The sequence below is a fragment of the Rattus norvegicus genome, chromosome 14 (assembly GCF_036323735.1).
Source record: "Rattus norvegicus strain BN/NHsdMcwi chromosome 14, GRCr8, whole genome shotgun sequence".
Taxonomy (NCBI): Eukaryota; Metazoa; Chordata; class Mammalia; order Rodentia; family Muridae; genus Rattus; species Rattus norvegicus.
This window is the reverse complement of record NC_086032.1, coordinates 83744926-83761786: the sequence shown is the minus strand read 5'-3', so window position 1 is coordinate 83761786 and position 16861 is coordinate 83744926. Positions and strand designations below refer to the sequence as shown.

The following is a 16861-nucleotide window of genomic DNA, read 5'->3' as shown; positions in this document are numbered from 1 at the left end:
CCTCCTTAGCTGTAAGAACAGTGCAGACCCCACTTGTTACCCACGCTGTCAAGCACATTCAACAGAGTCACTGCATATGTGTGTACACAGGTGTGAGGTGTTGTGTGCCGATTAGTTCTCCCCCTGCCACCTGAACGCAGGGCCCTCGCCCTTCTACCTCGCCCTGACCTGGACAGGTTGAACTCCAAGTGCACCTGCTTGTTTGATGATCTGTCTTTCCCATGGTCTCTGCCCTTTGTTGGCAAAGCCAGGGTACCCTGCTCACCTTGTTTTCCTGGTGCCTCACACAGGATCTCGTGCTAGTAAAGCACTTAATAAATATTTGCTAAGTGGATAAATACTGAACACATGAACGAAGGTTTTGCCTCTTTACAATCCTTGCCCCTGGGCTGCCCAGCAGAGTGGGACTGGTAAACACCCATCATCCAGTCTCTGCTGGCAGCCAGAGTGCTACAGAATTAGGACATAACCTTCAGGACCCCTGGCTGCTTCAGCCCTTCTGATGACCCTGAGGGCTGAGAGCAACCCACTGGCAAATGCTCACAGGTGACCTACGACTGGGTGGGTGGGGATGAGGAGTGACTCAGGCGAATCTACAGATGAACATCAAAGGGAAAACCTACGTCTAGAGATGCTAAGTAATGTGGAGGACCCGGCCAGTTAGGCTCCCTGTGCTTTCTGCTGGTCTTGGAGACCATTTGACCCTTCCACACCAGCTACCAGGAGGGAGCTGCTGGAGGAGGGGAAGGATCCAGGGAAGCCACAATCTGAGTCACTGAGCAATGTGCCAGGCTTCCTGTCTAGCCAGCCAGATGGCTTCAGAGTGCCCCTGGGCCTTAGGCACAGCTTCTTCAGGCAGCACACAGCCCCAGGGCACAAGACTGACTGCCCGCTTCCCTTCTTGCACTCTGCTGCCTCTAACACTATGTTGGGGACAGCACAGGCTGCACTTGAGCAGAACCCCCGAATTTCTGGGTTCTAAGAGTCAATGTGGCTAGGGAACTTTGAAGCAGAATGATTAACTCTTCCTGCCCCCATTCTTTACCTGGTAGACATTCTTTCTGCCGTCACCATTGATTTCAGTTTCTTCCCAGGAAAAACAGTTCCAAAGCCCAGTACTTTATTCCTTCATTTTTGAGACAGGGTCTCACTTAGATTGAGATGGAACTCACTAGGAAGCCATGAAGCCCTCTCCTCAGTGTCTGAATCAGAGGCAAGAGTGACCAAGCCCAGCTTGGGCAACCTTTATCAAATGTCACACTCAAGAGCTCACGGCACCTTTAGCATGCTCACACTGGCCCTGAAGCCACTGTTCCGGGAAGTTTCCCTCCTGGTGTGCAGAGCCACTGCGACACATCCTTCAGCTCTGTCATTTCCTCAGAGGAGCCTTCCTTTCTGAGCTGACACCTCTAGCAGGAGCCCAGGAGGCTGCCCACTACAATGCTTGTTTGATGAGCTGAACAATACAAATTTCACATGGACGTAGGCAGTGTCTGTACTCCCTACTACATACGGCTACAGTTCTAAATTAATCCAGGGCCATAAGCACCGGGCAAATATTTGGTGAATTAATGAATAGGTCATGAATGGACTTTGCAATGCTGAGAAAGCAGGAAGAAGCCAAGCTACAAGTAAAAGAAAGCCTTAAAACAGATTTTGTTCAACTTTAGAAAAAACTTATGACTTTTCTTGTTTTGTCACAGCCTGGAGACACTTAGATCAAAAAGTGGGTTCTAGGAAGCACTGTCGAGCTCTACACCCACAGAGCTAACAGTCCACATATCAAAGAATAAGAGGGACAAGGGACAGATTTGGCTCTGGCCTTTACCATTACAAGGAGGTGTCTAACAGTCGCCCCGCACACAGCTGCACCTGGAGAACGTTGTTAAAGTACCTGCTCTTGTAGGCTGGCAGTGCAAGGGGCCACGTTCAAAGGGACCTGAGGTGCTGAAGAGCTGGCTCGGCAGTTAAGAGCTTGCTGCTCTTGCAGAGGACCCAGGTTCGGTTCCCAGCACCCACATGGCAGCTCACAACTGCCTGTAGTTCCAGTCCTAGGCACTTTTCTGGGTGCATCTATGGGCACATCCATGTAGGGAAAGCATTCATACAAATAAATTTTAAAAACATTAGGAGGAAGAGTGGTGGTATTCTCCTAGTGAAAGACCCACAGGTAGTTCCATCGAGAAGGGCTTGCTTTCTCCCCCACACCTCCAGAACTGGAACGCAGAGCCCATAAACCGCCACACTTACCTCCTGCCCTTGTGCACTCGGCTCAGGTCTACTGAGTCCCTGCTGAACACATCGAACTCATCGTTCTGGAAGACGTTGTGACGCGATGACAACAGGGGTGTGGGGTCCGGCTTTACTTGTCTGGGGACCACAGCACAGAAATCAACTGAAAAGCCCTGCTGGCTAAGATCTGCCTGTGTCCCCTGCCCACTGTGCCTTCCTATCATACTGTTCACTCCATGTTAAAAGCTGCACCTAGGACAGGAGTTAAGTCCTTTAACGGGGAGCCTTTAATTAGGTTCTCCTTAACCTGGCCCCTGTCGAGGACCTGCAGCCACACCTCGCCCTCAATACCCTGCAGACCATGTATACCAGTTTCCATTTCACAAAAGCCCTCTTCCTCACTGACTGCCCACGATAGTCCTATGAGACAGGAGTTATAGGTCATTCAGCCTCTTAATTTTGGGGGTAGTGGCACTTGCTTTTGGTACCAGGGATGCAATGTACAACCTCACATAAACTAAGCCTGTACTCTACCACTGAGCTATACCCTCAGCTCCTAATCTGTCTCCTTCTGTCTCAGCACTGTCATTTGTAAAATGGAACACATACATTGTGTTCCATTGGAGGAATATGTCCAAAGGCACAAAGCAACTTCATTCATTTGGCAAACATCATTAGAAACATCTACCTGCGTCCTTGTTCTTGCTGTCTCCTGAAGCTTTTGGGATAGCAGTGGACTCAAACCAAGAGGTTCATTGCTGAGAAAGTGAGTGGCTTGGCTGTTCTAATTCAGAATCTGGGAATGTGCTAAGGATGGCGCAGGTCTAGAGCTGGGGTGTGTCACTGTCCTCTGCCACACTGCTAGGGTAGTACATCCTCCTATAGGATCTGGCAGGGACAGCCAGCTGTGTGCTGAGAACCTTGAGGGCCCCAGGTTTGCTTTCTTTAAAGAAGGCACTGGTTCACACTGTTGGAAACTGCTGTGAAAAAGATGCAAACAGCCCCAGACTAGGCAGGAGCAAGAGGCAGGGGACCTCTGCCTTGAGGACTTCTTCCCATTTGTCTCTCCCACCTTTCTAGGCTTCGGTCCAGCTGACTGAGCTCAGGGGCCAGCCGATCCTCCAGGATGTTGTTGATAACCCGCTCTGAATCATAGCTGTAGTGCTCCAGGCAGGCCAGAATAAAGCCCTCCCCGAGGTCTGGCAGCAGGTCCTTCACTTGGGAGATGAGTGAGTCCAGTTCCACACCGCTCACGGCGGGGCCCACGGCAGCTGCTGCACCCATGCACTGCAACAGAGAGCCAGAGTGATACAGGACTGAGCTGGGCGGGAATAGGGTAAGAGTCTCCAAACAGCGTTGAATTTGGCAGCACGGGCCCTGGCCTTGCCTCTCCCTAGTTGTCGGACTTTTGCCAAGTGACTGAAATCGAGCCCCTGTTCTTCTCATCTGTGGAGGAAGGGCTCTATGCTTTCCTAGCTGAGTTACCTCTGTTAATCTGTTTTGGGGCACTGCACATTCTCTCTCTGAACTGCTTCCTCCTTATGGAATGGACAAAGTGTCACTAACTCATAGGTTATTTTAACGGTTCAGTGAAGAGATGCACATTACCCACAGGGAAGAGTGCCTGGCATGCAGAAAGGGCCTCCGTAGATAATCATGTGTTAGTGTCAAGGTCTAGCCCAGCTCTGCCAAGATGACTGTCTAGAAGGACAACAGCAGCTACCAGTGAGGCTGTGTGGGACACTCCCTTAGGGAACATTCTTCTCAGGAAGGACACGTCATCTCAGATACCACCCAAGGTGCCTTCATTTTATAATGCTTTTTAAGGAGACTGGAAAGTAAAAACAATAAAGGGCTGGAGATAGACCTAGTGGTAGAAGCATTAGCAAGCACAGCATTAGCAAGACCCTGGGCTCAACCCAGCACTAGGAAAGTCACGGTGATCAGGATGATGATAAAGACCTATACTGAGGCCCCAAACAGGGAAGAAAGGGGTCTAATGGGAACTAGCGTCTGCTAACGGAGGTACTAAGGACCAGCTCACAAGTGTTCCCTATAGCTAGCATCCCCAGGAATCCCAATAACCTACGGAAGCAGGCACTATCTGTACGTCCAGAAGATCAACTCTGTACAAAGAGTTGTACCACAAGAGATATGCGACATGCAATTGGCAAGCAGATGGGTTTAGCACCGAGCAGCCTGCCCTGAGACTGTGGTCCCCAAGCCTGTACCACACAGGGAGACGCCCTTCCATACAGGCGTGGCTGACCTTGAAAAGGCTGGAGAGGCAGCAGCAGATCCAAGGCTTCCCACCATGTTCAGTGGAGCCCTGTGACTCCTAGGAGGTGGGCCAAGCATCCCTCAGCCCCCGCCACCGAAGGAGCTCTGCCTTACCCAGGGTGGAGCTAGAGCAGCACAAGCAAAAGCTTCCCTCTCCCTCTTCATTTTACAGAGGTAGAACAAACAGCCCCAGCCCTGAAAGCTGCCAATCCCGAAGGACTCTCTTCCCTAAAGGCAGAGCAGGTAAGGGAGCCTGGCTACGCGCCTATCAAGAGGTGGCTAGGAGGTCTAAAGGATCAGGCTCCCCCAGATACATACCTCCTCATCGTCTTCCGAATTCTCCAGCTGTGATGGCATTTCACTGACTGGCTCTGCTGTCATTGTGACTCCGTTATTAGAATCCTTGGCTCTTGATGGGTCTTTAATGTCCTTGATTTTCTGTCTGTCCACCCCTTCCCATGCACCTTCCACAGCCTGTAGGATGTAGGTAGTCCGGGTTTCATCCCTAAGAGGTAGTAGTGTTAAGGGTTCTTGTGCTCAGGACCCGCTTTCACAGCTCTGGGGTAGTATGACTTCTCGTTCCCTGTCCAGGGTCTGATCACTGGTTTTTCCCAAGCGTCTTCTGGTCTGCCCAGTACAACAGCCAAAATACTGCCATGCAGGTCTCGAACCCTAGCACCTGCTGCCCAGCAGAGCAGCTCTGGGCAGAGGGGGCTAGGGATTACCATTGGTGTCCTGGACTTTTAGATGATATAACAGCTACTCTTTTCCTCTGATAGTCAAGAGTACTGTCACTGGACTGCCTGTCTTCCACTTTGAGGCTATTTTTAAAGGGCTGAGGGCCTACAGGGGGTCCCTGAGGCAGGACTGAACCTGACCCAGCAACAGAAATTGCCCAAAGGCCAGCTCCTCCCTAGCCTCCTTTCTCTCTGCCACTCTGGACACTGGGCCAGAAATCCTAGGTGACCCCCTTTCTCTCTGCTTTTATTCTAAGCCCACAAGATCCATGCAGGGAGGCCTGTAGTAGCCATCTCAGCCTCTGGTGGTCCCACGATAGTCACTGTCCTCCCAGAGCCAAATGGAGCCTTTTCCAAGTGTAATCAGCTACGTTGCTATGCCACTGTGCCTCTCAGCCTCCCATGCTCCCCAGCACCTGTAGCTTGTAGCCCAAACTTCTTCATATGTGTCACACAAGGGCCCGGAATGTTGGTCACACCCAGATCACTTGCCACATCCTCACCCGACACTCCCCTCCCACTGCCCCCCCCCCCCCAGTCACACATGACACTGAAGGACTCTTCAAAGAGGCAGTTCTCTTTGTCCTCCAACTCCTGGGAATGCCCCTGTCCTCAACCTGAGCTTGGCCAGCTGTTTCCCTCTGATCCCACCCTGAGCTCTGCTATGTGATCTGCAGTCCAGCGTCTTCCCGTGTGACATTTCCTAACTGCCTATTTACCTGTCCTCATCTCCCTCAATGGGGCTCAAGGTTTCTAGAGTATGACATGATCACATGGGCCCAGACCCTCAGAACACACTTGGAGAGGAGGCTTCCCCTTGTTCCTCTATCAGAGCAAGTGCCACTTCCAGGAAGAGGAATTGGGGCCTTGTTAGATTTTTTTCTTTTTTCTTTTTTTCGGAGCTGGGGACCGAACCCAGGGCCTTGCGCTTGCTACCACTGAGTTAAATCCCCAACCCCCCTTGTTAGATTTCTTGATGTGACTATTTGAGGGTTACCTTCTACCCCTCTGGGTCCCAGCATGTCATGTCTGACCTAGTCAGGCCTTGGCCCAGTAGGCTACAGTAGGATACAATGCTGATGAAGCCTGCTGCAGCAAGCTGATGTCTTCAGCTACAGGGAAGAATGAGTCATAGTCTCGGAGGAATCTGTAGAGCAGAGCACAGAAAGGAGGGCCAGGGATGGGACTGTCAGGACAATGTCCTCTGGCAGGTCACCCCATACTGCTACCCAACTACAGGCTCCAGAGCCTCTGTGTCACGGTAAGTATATATTAGTGGCTCCAGTGAGCAAGACCTCATGGGACAGGAGGGAAAGACATAGGGCTGTCCCAGAGCTGGTCCCAGCTCAGCCCACTCACCTCTTCTCCTGCAGCAAAGAGCTAAAGATTTGAAGGAATTCTTCAATGAAGCCTTGAATGTTGTCACAGCTAGAAGAGGACATGAGGGATGATGAGTTCATGCAATTTAACGTGAGCTTCGAGTTCCGTGGATGCTCACCCTACCCTCTGCAGTCTCTTGCTAGTTGGAGAAAAACATTTCTGGGTTTCCCATTACGTTTGGCAGAGAGTAAGGAAGGAGCGAGGAGTGATGCGAAGGCCCACTATAGGGGTTGGGGATTTAGCTCAGTGGTAGAGCGCTTGCCTAGGAAGTACAAGGCCCTGGGTTCGGTCCCCAGCTCCGAAGAAAAGAAAAAAAAAAAAAAAAGGTGAGAAGGCCCACTATATGTAGAGGCTCCTTGGAGCTTACCTGCTCTCTAGAATGGGAAGGAGGCAGATCTGGTTCAGGATGGTGTGAAACACCTCCATTAGCTTCTTCTTGGAATGGGAGAGCCTCTGCCACATGTCACCCAGGAGCCTTTGATGGACAGATAGGAGAAGTAGACTAAGAGATGAAAGGTATCATGGGAACTTCTCCCCAGCAGTTACAGGTGCTTCCTCAGCGGTGAGGTAGTCCTAAAGGGCACTGATGGGAGCAGCTGACAGAAGCCTGCAGTATGGAGTAGCCAGCTGGGCTAGATCACGTCTCAGTTAAACGGAGGGTCAGGAACAGCTCGGTCAGTTACCAGGAACAGCTGAGCTTGCATTTAGGGACCAGCCATTATCTGCTAGGATTTGGGGTGGGGGTTGGTGGCCACTGAATTAATGGACTTGGGAGCCAAGAAGGACTCTCAGAAAATTCTCACAGGATGGTTTATGGCAAGACAGTGCATCATTAATATTTAAGTCCCTACTTGTGTGGTAGATGGTGATGAACACAGACGACTGGTCGGTGGGCAGAGACTGACATATTAGGCTGTAACTGGTACATCTATGGCAAACCCTCTTCCAAGAGTCAGGGGACACTGCAGAAGAAGGGGGTGACATACTGCGAGAGCCAGAGGCTGTGGGGGATTACAAGGACACAACAGGGCAGCTGCACATATGAACTCCCAGAGATTGTGACAAAAACGCACAAGACATGCACAAACTCAAGCTCGGTCAAATCCTAGTTGAAGGAGAGGTGGGCAGAGCCCAGCCCAGCTGAGGAGCTGTTGGGACAGGGAGAGTTGGCTTTCTTTAAAGCTATGGCCCTGTAAAGCTGATCTCACTTCAGTGGAGAGCACACATCTAAGAGTATGTAGGCAGCAGAGATTTGACTTCATAGGTTAAAAAAAAGAAGAAAAAAAGAAAAGAAAAAGGAGGACAGGGTAAGTCAGGAGGGAGAGTAGATCAGGGAGGAGTTAGGGAAGAGGTGAATACGGTCAAAATACATTGTAAGAAATTCTCAAAGAGTTAAATAAAAGTTAAAAAAATAAAGCAAGCAAACAAAAAAATCTCTGCTTGCCAAAGTGTTTCTTTTTAGGTTTCACACAAGTCCTCACAAAGCCGGCATTTTAAAAAAAAATCTCTTAAGGGCTGAGGGTGTATGTAGCTCTGTGGCAGAACATATGCTTAGCATGCACAAAGTCCTTAGCACACAACATGAAAATAAACCTCAGGAATTGTAAACCAAACAAACAAACAAACTGGGGCTAGAAGGCCACTAAGTACAGGACTGGGAGCCCAGTACTGGCCTGCCCTCAGGCTTCCCTCCCCACGCAGCACTCCAAGTGTTGTCCCTGCCTCACTTGCTGTCTTCAAGCCTCCTCTTCTTAATTGCAGACTCTATTTCCGGAATCGCCATCTCATAAAAGGAAGCTAGTCTGTAGAAGCAAACACAGTAAAAGGAGATTGGTTCATAAATACCACATTTTGGTGGAAAATGAAGCCAATCCAAAGGAGCAGAAAGGTTCGTTTAGTCCTCCACAAACCCACAGCGTGTGAATACCAAAGGAGCAGAAAGGTTCGTTTAGTCCTCCACAAACCCACAGCGTGTGAATACCAAAGGAGCAGAAAGGTTCGTTTAGTCCTCGCAAACCCACAGCGTGTGTCCCTGTGTGTGAACACCACGGGGTAACTGCAGGGGCTGTGCTCAGGAAAGCAGCTCACCCCCCACCCCCACCCCGAGACAGGGTCTTCCATTGTCCTGATGCTCAACAACTAAGTCAGGCTGACTGGCCAGAGAGCTCCAGGATCTTGTCTCCCAGCACTGGTATTAGGGGAAGAGTCACACCACACCACACCACACCCTACACTTTGATATGGTTCTGAAGAGATCAAACTCAGATCCTCACTTTACTGAAGTTAATCCACCCCTCCCAGCCCAGCCTAGCCCAGAACCATTTTCTGGGGCTACTCAGGAGCTTTTCTGAGCCTACCCAGGAACAATGTACTGTGCTACTCCAACAGTCTCATGGGAAGTGACCGTAACTTTGCCTATTTTAACAAAGTGACAAGAGGGTCTACGCAGCCCCAGGCTTGTGAGACAATGCAATGTATTTACTGAGAATAGGTTAAATATGCTCAGGACTTACATGTATTACACACTGTATTTGTTTTATGAACTAAGCCATATATAACTTTTTGCATCTTTTTTTTTTTTTTTTTTTTTTTTTTTTGGTTCTTTTTTTTTTCGGAGCTGGGGACCGAACCCAGGGCCTTGCGCTTCCTAGGTAAGCGCTCTACCACTGAGCTAAATCCCCAGCATATATAACTTTTTAAAACGATTTATTTTAGTTATATGTGTGTGTCTGTCAGCTGGTATGCAGAAATAAGTACAGATGTTAGGCTTTCTACAACTTTTTGTCTGTTTTGGGTTTTGAGACAGGGTCTTACTATGTAGCTCTGGCTGCCCTAGAACTCTCTCTGTAGACCAGGCTGGCCTTGAACTCACAAAGATCGGCCTGCCTCTGCCTCCTGAGTGTTGGGATTAAAGGCTTTGCCACCACCACCACCCAGCTGCACTGTAAGTCTTGGTAAAAAGTTACAAGCTAGATGTGGTGGTTGATGCTTGTGAATCTAGCACTTGGGAATTTGAAGCAGGAGGATCATAAGTTGGAAGCCAGCCTGGACTATACAGCAAGACGCTGTCTCAATAGCAAAACAATTAAAAATTATACACACACAGCAGGTCTGGAGAGGTGGCTCGGAAGTTAGAGTACTTGTTGCTCTTCAGAGGACCTGGGTTTGGTTACTAGGACCCACATAGTGATTCACAATGTTTGTAACTCGTTCCAGGAGATCTGAGGCCTTCTTCTCTACTCTACAGGCACTAGGCATGCACACGATGTACATACATGCATACATGCAAAACACACTCATGAACAAAACAAATCTATAATTTCTTCAAAAATCATACACACACATTCTGCGTCCGGCTCAGTTACAAGTGACTACACTTCCAGTCACTTGGGGAGCTGAGGCAGGAAGATGGCTGGAGTCCGAGGCTAGCATGGGTGGGCGGCACAGTGAAGCAGCTGTCCTTTTCCTGCAGCACTCCAGGCCTACCCTCTCACTGTGTACTTAGCCACAAGAGTCTTCCTTCCAGGGGCCAGATTTGCTGCTGCACACAGGACATGCTGCCCTGATAAATGACAGAACAGTTCTTTTCTATGGTCTAATTCTTCCTCCAAACACCTTAAGTTTTCCAGAGTCAGGGGTGCACTAAGTGCCTAGTGCTGTGCTGAGCTCATGCAGGTGCTCTGCAAGCGTGTGCTGTCCTCTGGCAGGCTTCCCGCAACGTCTATGTCACTGCAGCCCTGCACATGGCAGGGAATAGTTAAGCCAGAAGGAACAAGCCCCACTAGACACTGCATCAGCAGAGACTGGAGAGGGCTGTGGGGCCCAAGCTGGTTCAACTCTTGCCAGGTTATGCTGTTGGTGGGAGGGTAAAACTAGAACCACCCCCTGTGGAGGGTGATCTGGCAAGATGTGTGAGAATTAAAGACGCACATGCCATCTGTCCCTGCATTTCTACTTCTAGGAATTAATCCTCAAATATGCTTGCAAAGGTATGAAGTGGTGTGTGTACAATGTTATGTATTTTGAAACAGCAAACAACTGAAAAAAGGAACAAAAAATAAAAAATCTGTTGCTTGTGTCTAGTGCGCCAGATGCATAGGGCGGCTCAGTCACCCTGAAGACACTGAGTCGTCTCCCCCAGACACAGCTTTCAATCTTTACAAAGTGGGAGCGGGTTGGGAGGGCAGTTCAGTGGTAGAATTCCTGCTACGCACTTATAAAGACCTGGGTTTCATTCCCATCACTGCAAAAGGAGTAATAAAAAGCACACCTTCCTGTTCTGCACATTTCTGGAAGATCCCATCCAAACTAATGACCGTGCTGACCTGGGAGGAAAGAACTAGAAAGGGGGAGGAAGACAGTTCCCCAGATATTTTACACTGTTGTCTCTGTGTTTGTGTGTGTGTGTGTGTGTGTGTGTGTGTGTGTGTGTGTGTGTGTGGGTGTGTGTGTGTGTGACACGTGTAAGGGTGCCCTCAGAAGCCAGGAGACCTGGAGCTGGTGTTACAGGCGGTTAGTTGTGAGCCTGAGACATGGGTGCAGGGCAGACAGACCCTGCTCTTTACTGCCGAGTCATCGCTTTTTGGAGTCTGTCAAAGTGACAGCGACACTGACTCCTGACCAAGAGCAGACACTGCACACTTGGACGAGGGCATGGCAGAGGAGAGTGGAGCAAGCTCTTTGGATCGTGTGACCACTAACCCAGTGTGTGGGAACTGGGATTGTGTGGATGTAGCTAGCAAAAGGTTTTCACGTCTGCAGCACAGGCTGGAACAGGTTGGGCCAGCTGCAGGCTATAGATGAGTCAAAGGCAGTCACTTCTAAAGTACATCCTTCCTTCCCCATACTCCAAGATGGGTGGGGAATCTTCTGCTTTCACCATCTCTTGCAGGAAAAAATCTGCTCTTCCAGAGCTTCCTCCCTCAGAGGCCATCTGTGCTCATTGGGGAAGATGCTTGGACAAAATGAGAAAACTGCTTAAAGTAAATGAAAATAGGCAGAGTATAAAATGCTGAGAACAATGTAATTCCTGAGGTGATTTCAATTTCTGGTTTTCTATCTTTTTTACATTTCCACATGCTCTCTTATTATTAAAAATACATTTTCTCCCCGAAGTGGACAGCTACAGTCCTATCCCAAGCTCGCTCTGATCTGGAGAATGCTGGTCAGCACTTTATTCTAATGAGCCCAGGGAAGCTGATCGACTTGAATGTCTGATTCCCACAAGCAGAGGCAACCACAGAGGAGTCAGTCAGAGGACCAGCTGCCATCGCTGGCACGTGTCAGAGCTAGATACATGCTTTGTTGAATGGGGAGGGTAAATGGCAGAAGGGATGGATACATGGAGGGTAAATGGGAATTGGACTGTTCCCAGAAGCCGCTGCAAATGGCTGGGAGTTGCCTGGCAAGAGTGACAGGTACAGGCCACTGGATATAGGCCAGCACTCTTGTTAGCAGGCAATGAGCAGGCTGCTGGTGCTTTCGTCCAGGCCTGGGAAAGCCCAAGCCCACGCCTTCCACCTTCTCATGATGCTAAGAGGGCAAAAGGGTCCCTTGCCATAGATTCTTCTGAGCTCTTGTCCATATCAGCACGCTGGCTCTTCACTAGGACTCTCTGGACTGATGCCTCCTATGGTGTCCATACGAGTAAATGCCCTACTCTCGCCAGCATTCCACAACTCTCCACAACCTGTCACTAAATAGTAAAACCCAACTCCTTTTTCTGGAGTCCTGAACCAATTTATCAGGCTACATTCCACTCCCTGGTTCTCTCTGAAACAGTCTGGGTGTTTTGGTTTTGTTGTTGATTGTTTATTTTGAGACAGGATCTTTTTATATAGCCTTGGAGATCTTTGAACTCTCTTTGTAGACTATGGCCTCAAACTTATTGAGATCTGCCTGCCTCTCCCTCCCAAGTGCTGGGACTAAAGGCATGTGCGACCACACCTGGCAGTTAGTTAGTCTGGGCTTTTTGTACATTTCATATCTGCTTCAACACCCTTCCTGTTACCAGACTCTTTTTTGTCTTGAACATTTGGGTCTTTCTTCTTTACCTTAGCGTTTAACTAGTTATGCTGACTGGGACTCAGGTGACTCTGGCCTTAGCTTCCTGAGGAGCTGGGATGGAGAACCAGCCAGTGCACCAAGCTTCCTGCTCATTGTTTAAGGCTGGTTTTAGAAGTCATTCTCCTTTTGCACACCCCTGCACCAAAGAAACACTTCTGTGGTTTCATTATGCTGGTTCTTACTGGCTGTCAACTGTGTCCCCCGATAAGACACACAAAACAAACAAGGCAGACTTGAAACTGTCGTCTTGCCGTGGGTTTTTCCTCCCTTATCCCATTCTTAGCTACAATTGGGAGGGCTCTTCTCAGCAGAAGTTTTACTTAAGTTTCCCATTGTGTCCCCAGGCTGGAGGATGGGCAGGTATATTCTTACAATGATTTATTCATTTTAACTGTATGTGTATTGGTGTTTTGCCTGCATATGTGTCTGACTCAGGGTGTCAGGTCCTCTGGAACTGAGGTTATAGACAGCTGTGAGCTGCCATGTGGGTGCTGGGAATTGAACCTGGGTCCTTTGCAAGAGCAGCAAGTACTCTTAACTACTGGGCTGTCTCTCCAGCCCTGGTCTGGTATATTCTAAGGGCCACATCAATATGTATTTGAGTGATGTATGGATCAGAGCCCTTACTTTAACCTTTAGTCCCACTGTACCTGTAACAAAAGTCATGTTTCTGGAAGGTTTGGCAGGCCAAAGGGAAGATGTCCAGAAAGGCCCAGAGTGTGGTGGAGGTGTCACACAGGTAGAGAACAATGTCCTTTAATTCCTGTTATCAAAAGAAGACATAGTATTACTCTTTCTAGCCCCACAGACAGTTCTGCAGAGGGTCTGAATCATAAGTGACAAAGCCAGCGTTCCCAGCAGGCAGGAAGTTGCTTGAGAGGAACAGGGCAGTGGAGGCAGCCAAACAGTCCATCTCTGGGAGGGTAATCTGGGCCACCTACTCATTCTAAGTCTCAGAGTTTGCTATTGTAGCTTAGTGGCCTATATTCAATGACAGCTAAGGTCACCTGATATAGTCTCTTCTACCTGTAGGAAAATGAACCCTGAGTCTGAACACTGGGCTCAGGGAGAGATCACCCAGCCACACAAGCTCACTACTCCTTGCTCCCATTTTAAAGAGGGTTCACAGAACATAAAGTGTTTGCTTATCCACTTTGCTGATTTTCATACCAACTTGAAGGAGCAGGTTGGATGGCTCCTGGGCTCTCCATGTTACAGGTTACAGAGGGCTAAGATGATTTGCTCCCTCAGCTGCTGGCATGTATGCTTCTGAAACACTTGCTCAGTGGATATTTTCCAAGACGGTAACTCGCACTTGCCTCATTCCAGCTGTCTGCAGTGATTAACACAGCACCCAGGCCCCTTAAATGTCCATTTCCTGTATGTCATTCTCAGTGGAGTTCTAAGTGCCATCAGATGAGTACCATGTCTGCTTCTGCTTGCTGCTTTATACCCCAGCTCAGCACAGGGCCTGGCATACATTGGAGATCCCTCAGTATAGATTCACAGAACCAATGATTGGTCCAAGGAATGAGCCTGCTGAGCAGAACTGAGGACTTGACCCAGTTCTCAAATCCTCATGCCTTGCTCTTTTTGGTGCTCCATAAAGGTTTCCCAGGGAGGAACAAAACCTACCAAAAAGTCTCTTAGCCCACAGGACAGGAAGAAACACAGATTAAATCCAAGGCAGAGGTCAGGGGAGGGGAGGAAATGCTGTTCTTATAGGACTGACAATCTTCTCAGCCCAGGACAGCCAGGCTTTGGCTGAAGGTCCCAGCAAGAAGTCGGGTTCAGGGGCAACCTTACCAAGAGAGGCATGTCACTGGGCGTCAACCGAGGCCTCTCCCCGAGTTTCTGGGGTATGGTGTTTATTCCATCCCCTTGCAAACCACAGTGCTGGAGGATATTGCTGAAGACCTAAGAAAAGCAAAAAGGGCTTTCATCCACATTCTACTGGACAAGCACCGAGGATCCCACCCCACAACTAGAGACATGTGACCCAAGATCCGCCTTAGAACCTAGAGACAGAGCATCCAATGGGATAGTGGGCAGGATTAAATGTAAACCATGTAGGGCTGAGGGTGTGGCTCAGTGACAGACTGCAGGCCAAGCACATGTAAGGTCCTGGTCCCAGGTTGGGTGTGGTTCTGCATACCTTTAATCCTAGTACTCAGAAGGTAGAGGTAGGTGAATCTCTGAGTTCAAAGTCAGCCTGGTCTACACAGCCTGTTTCTAGGCCACAGTGAGAGCCTGTCTCAAAAAACAAAACCCTGAGTTCCATTTTTAGTAACCATACATACATATAAAATCTAAACTCTCAAGAATCCTCCATCTATGATTTGACTGGATAGACTCAACAAATATATAATATCTGAGAAACACCTTCAACAATATTTAAGAGTTTTTTTTAGATTCCTTTATAGGTGATTATAGGATAATTTTTATATATGTGTGGATATCTGTGTATACATATACACTCTATCTATCTATCTATCTATCTATCTATCTATCTATCTATCTATCTATCTATCTATCTATCTATAGTTTGTTTTGTTTTGAGTAGGGTCTCATGTAAGTCAGGATGCCTTGGATCTCACAAAAAAGACAAGGATGACCAATTTGAACTCCTAATCTTCCTGTCTCTACTTCCCAAATTTAGAAACTATAGACAAGAGCTATCACACTCAGTGATTATGGGAATTTTGTTAAAACAAAAGACAAACTAACAGACTCAAGGGTTGGAGAGATGGCTTAGTAGTTAAGAGCTCTGACTGCTCTTCCAGAGGTCTTGAGTTCAATTCCCAGCAACCACATGGTGGCTCACAACCATCTGAATGGGATCTGATGCCCTCTTCTGGTGTGTGTGAAGACAGCTACAGTGTACTCATATACACTGAAAAAAACAGGGGTTGGGGATTTAGCTCAGTGGTAGAGCTCTTGCCTAGCAAGCTCAAGGCCCTGGGTTCGGTCCCCAGCTCCGAAAAAAACAAAAACAAACAAAAAAAAACCCAAAAAACAAACAAACAAACAAACAAAAAAAAAACAGGGGTTGGGGATTTAGCTCAGCGGTAGAGCACTTGCCTAGCAAGCGCAAGGCCCTGGGCTCAGTCCCCAGCTCTGAAAAAAAGAAAAAAGAAAAAAAAAAAAAGACTCAAAAATAGAATCTGTCATAAAATCAAGCAAGACTGAATTGGCAGTACTGTCTGTCTGTCTGTCTTCCTCCCCTTCTTTTTACTTATTTGCATGTGCGTGTACAGGCATGTGTGTGAAAGTCAGGGGACAACTTGTGGGAGCCCATTGTCTCTTTCCACTATGTGGGTTCTGGGGATCAACCAGGTACTAGGCTTGGTGGCAGGCATTTTGACATATTAAGTCATCTTGCTAGGGCATATGATTTTGATTTTTGTAATTAAAATCTTAATTTTGAAGCTGGGCATGGTGGCATATACCTTTAATACTAGCACTTGGGAGGTAGAGGCAGGCAAGTCTTTGTGAGTTTGAGGCCAGCCTGGTCACAGAGTGAGTTCCAGTTCAGCCAGGATTACACTGAAAAAACCTATCTCAAAAACAAACAAACAAGGCGGGACAAAACAAACAAACAAACAAACAAAAAACAAACCAAAAATTTATTTTTGTCTTTTTGAGATCAGGTCTCACTCTGTAGCCTTGGCTGGCCTGGGAACTCAGGACAATCTCCTGCCTTAGCCCCCAGAGCTGGGACTACAGTATGAGCCTCAACGCCCAGCTCCTTTTAGCTTTTGAACATTTCTCTTATTTTCTACAATACACATTAATCTTTCACAAAATGGCTTTATAAACCCTCACAGCTCCAATGTGAGAAATGCAGGTCTTTGAAAGGAGTAACTGTGGCCGCTGGAAAAGGAGACAAAATACAAACCGAATCCTTTTGTATGAGGCCAGATAATCTTCAGATGTCAGTCTTGTTCAAGAATGGTGCCGGGTGAATTGAAAGGCAGCCAAGGGTAGGACAAAGACCGTCTGGGAGATGAGCTCTTCCTGCCCCCACCTCTCCTGTTCCCTCCCCGTCTTCCCGCACACATCAGTAGGGAATGCCCTACACTGTGCTACACTTCAAGGTGAGACTGAGAGAGGAATGGAAAGCAAACATTTCTCCCAGGTTCCTCGAGAAAGATCCAGAGACTCTG

General features: G+C 48.3%; 1 protein-coding gene across 4 annotated transcripts in view; it reads right to left on the bottom strand.

Moving 5' to 3' along the window:
* The window catches only part of Ascc2 (activating signal cointegrator 1 complex subunit 2), a 44338-nt gene that overhangs the window by 9526 nt on the left and 17951 nt on the right, over positions 1–16861 (bottom strand). For 3 of the 4 annotated variants that reach the window (XM_039092296.2, NM_001109091.1, XM_039092295.2), the window contains 9 exons: positions 14502–14612; positions 13346–13458; positions 8357–8431; positions 6997–7104; positions 6609–6677; positions 6322–6396; positions 4831–5017; positions 3305–3519; positions 2251–2370 (listed from right to left, as the gene is read on the bottom strand). In XM_039092296.2, coding sequence (XP_038948224.1) covers positions 2251–2370; positions 3305–3519; positions 4831–5017; positions 6322–6396; positions 6609–6677; positions 6997–7104; positions 8357–8431; positions 13346–13458; positions 14502–14612 — 1073 coding nt within the window. Of the gene's footprint in view, positions 1–2250; positions 2371–3304; positions 3520–4830; positions 5018–6321; positions 6397–6608; positions 6678–6996; positions 7105–8356; positions 8432–13345; positions 13459–14501; positions 14613–14850; positions 16856–16861 lie in introns of those variants that run through there. The other variant, XM_063273478.1, reaches the window with a different exon arrangement.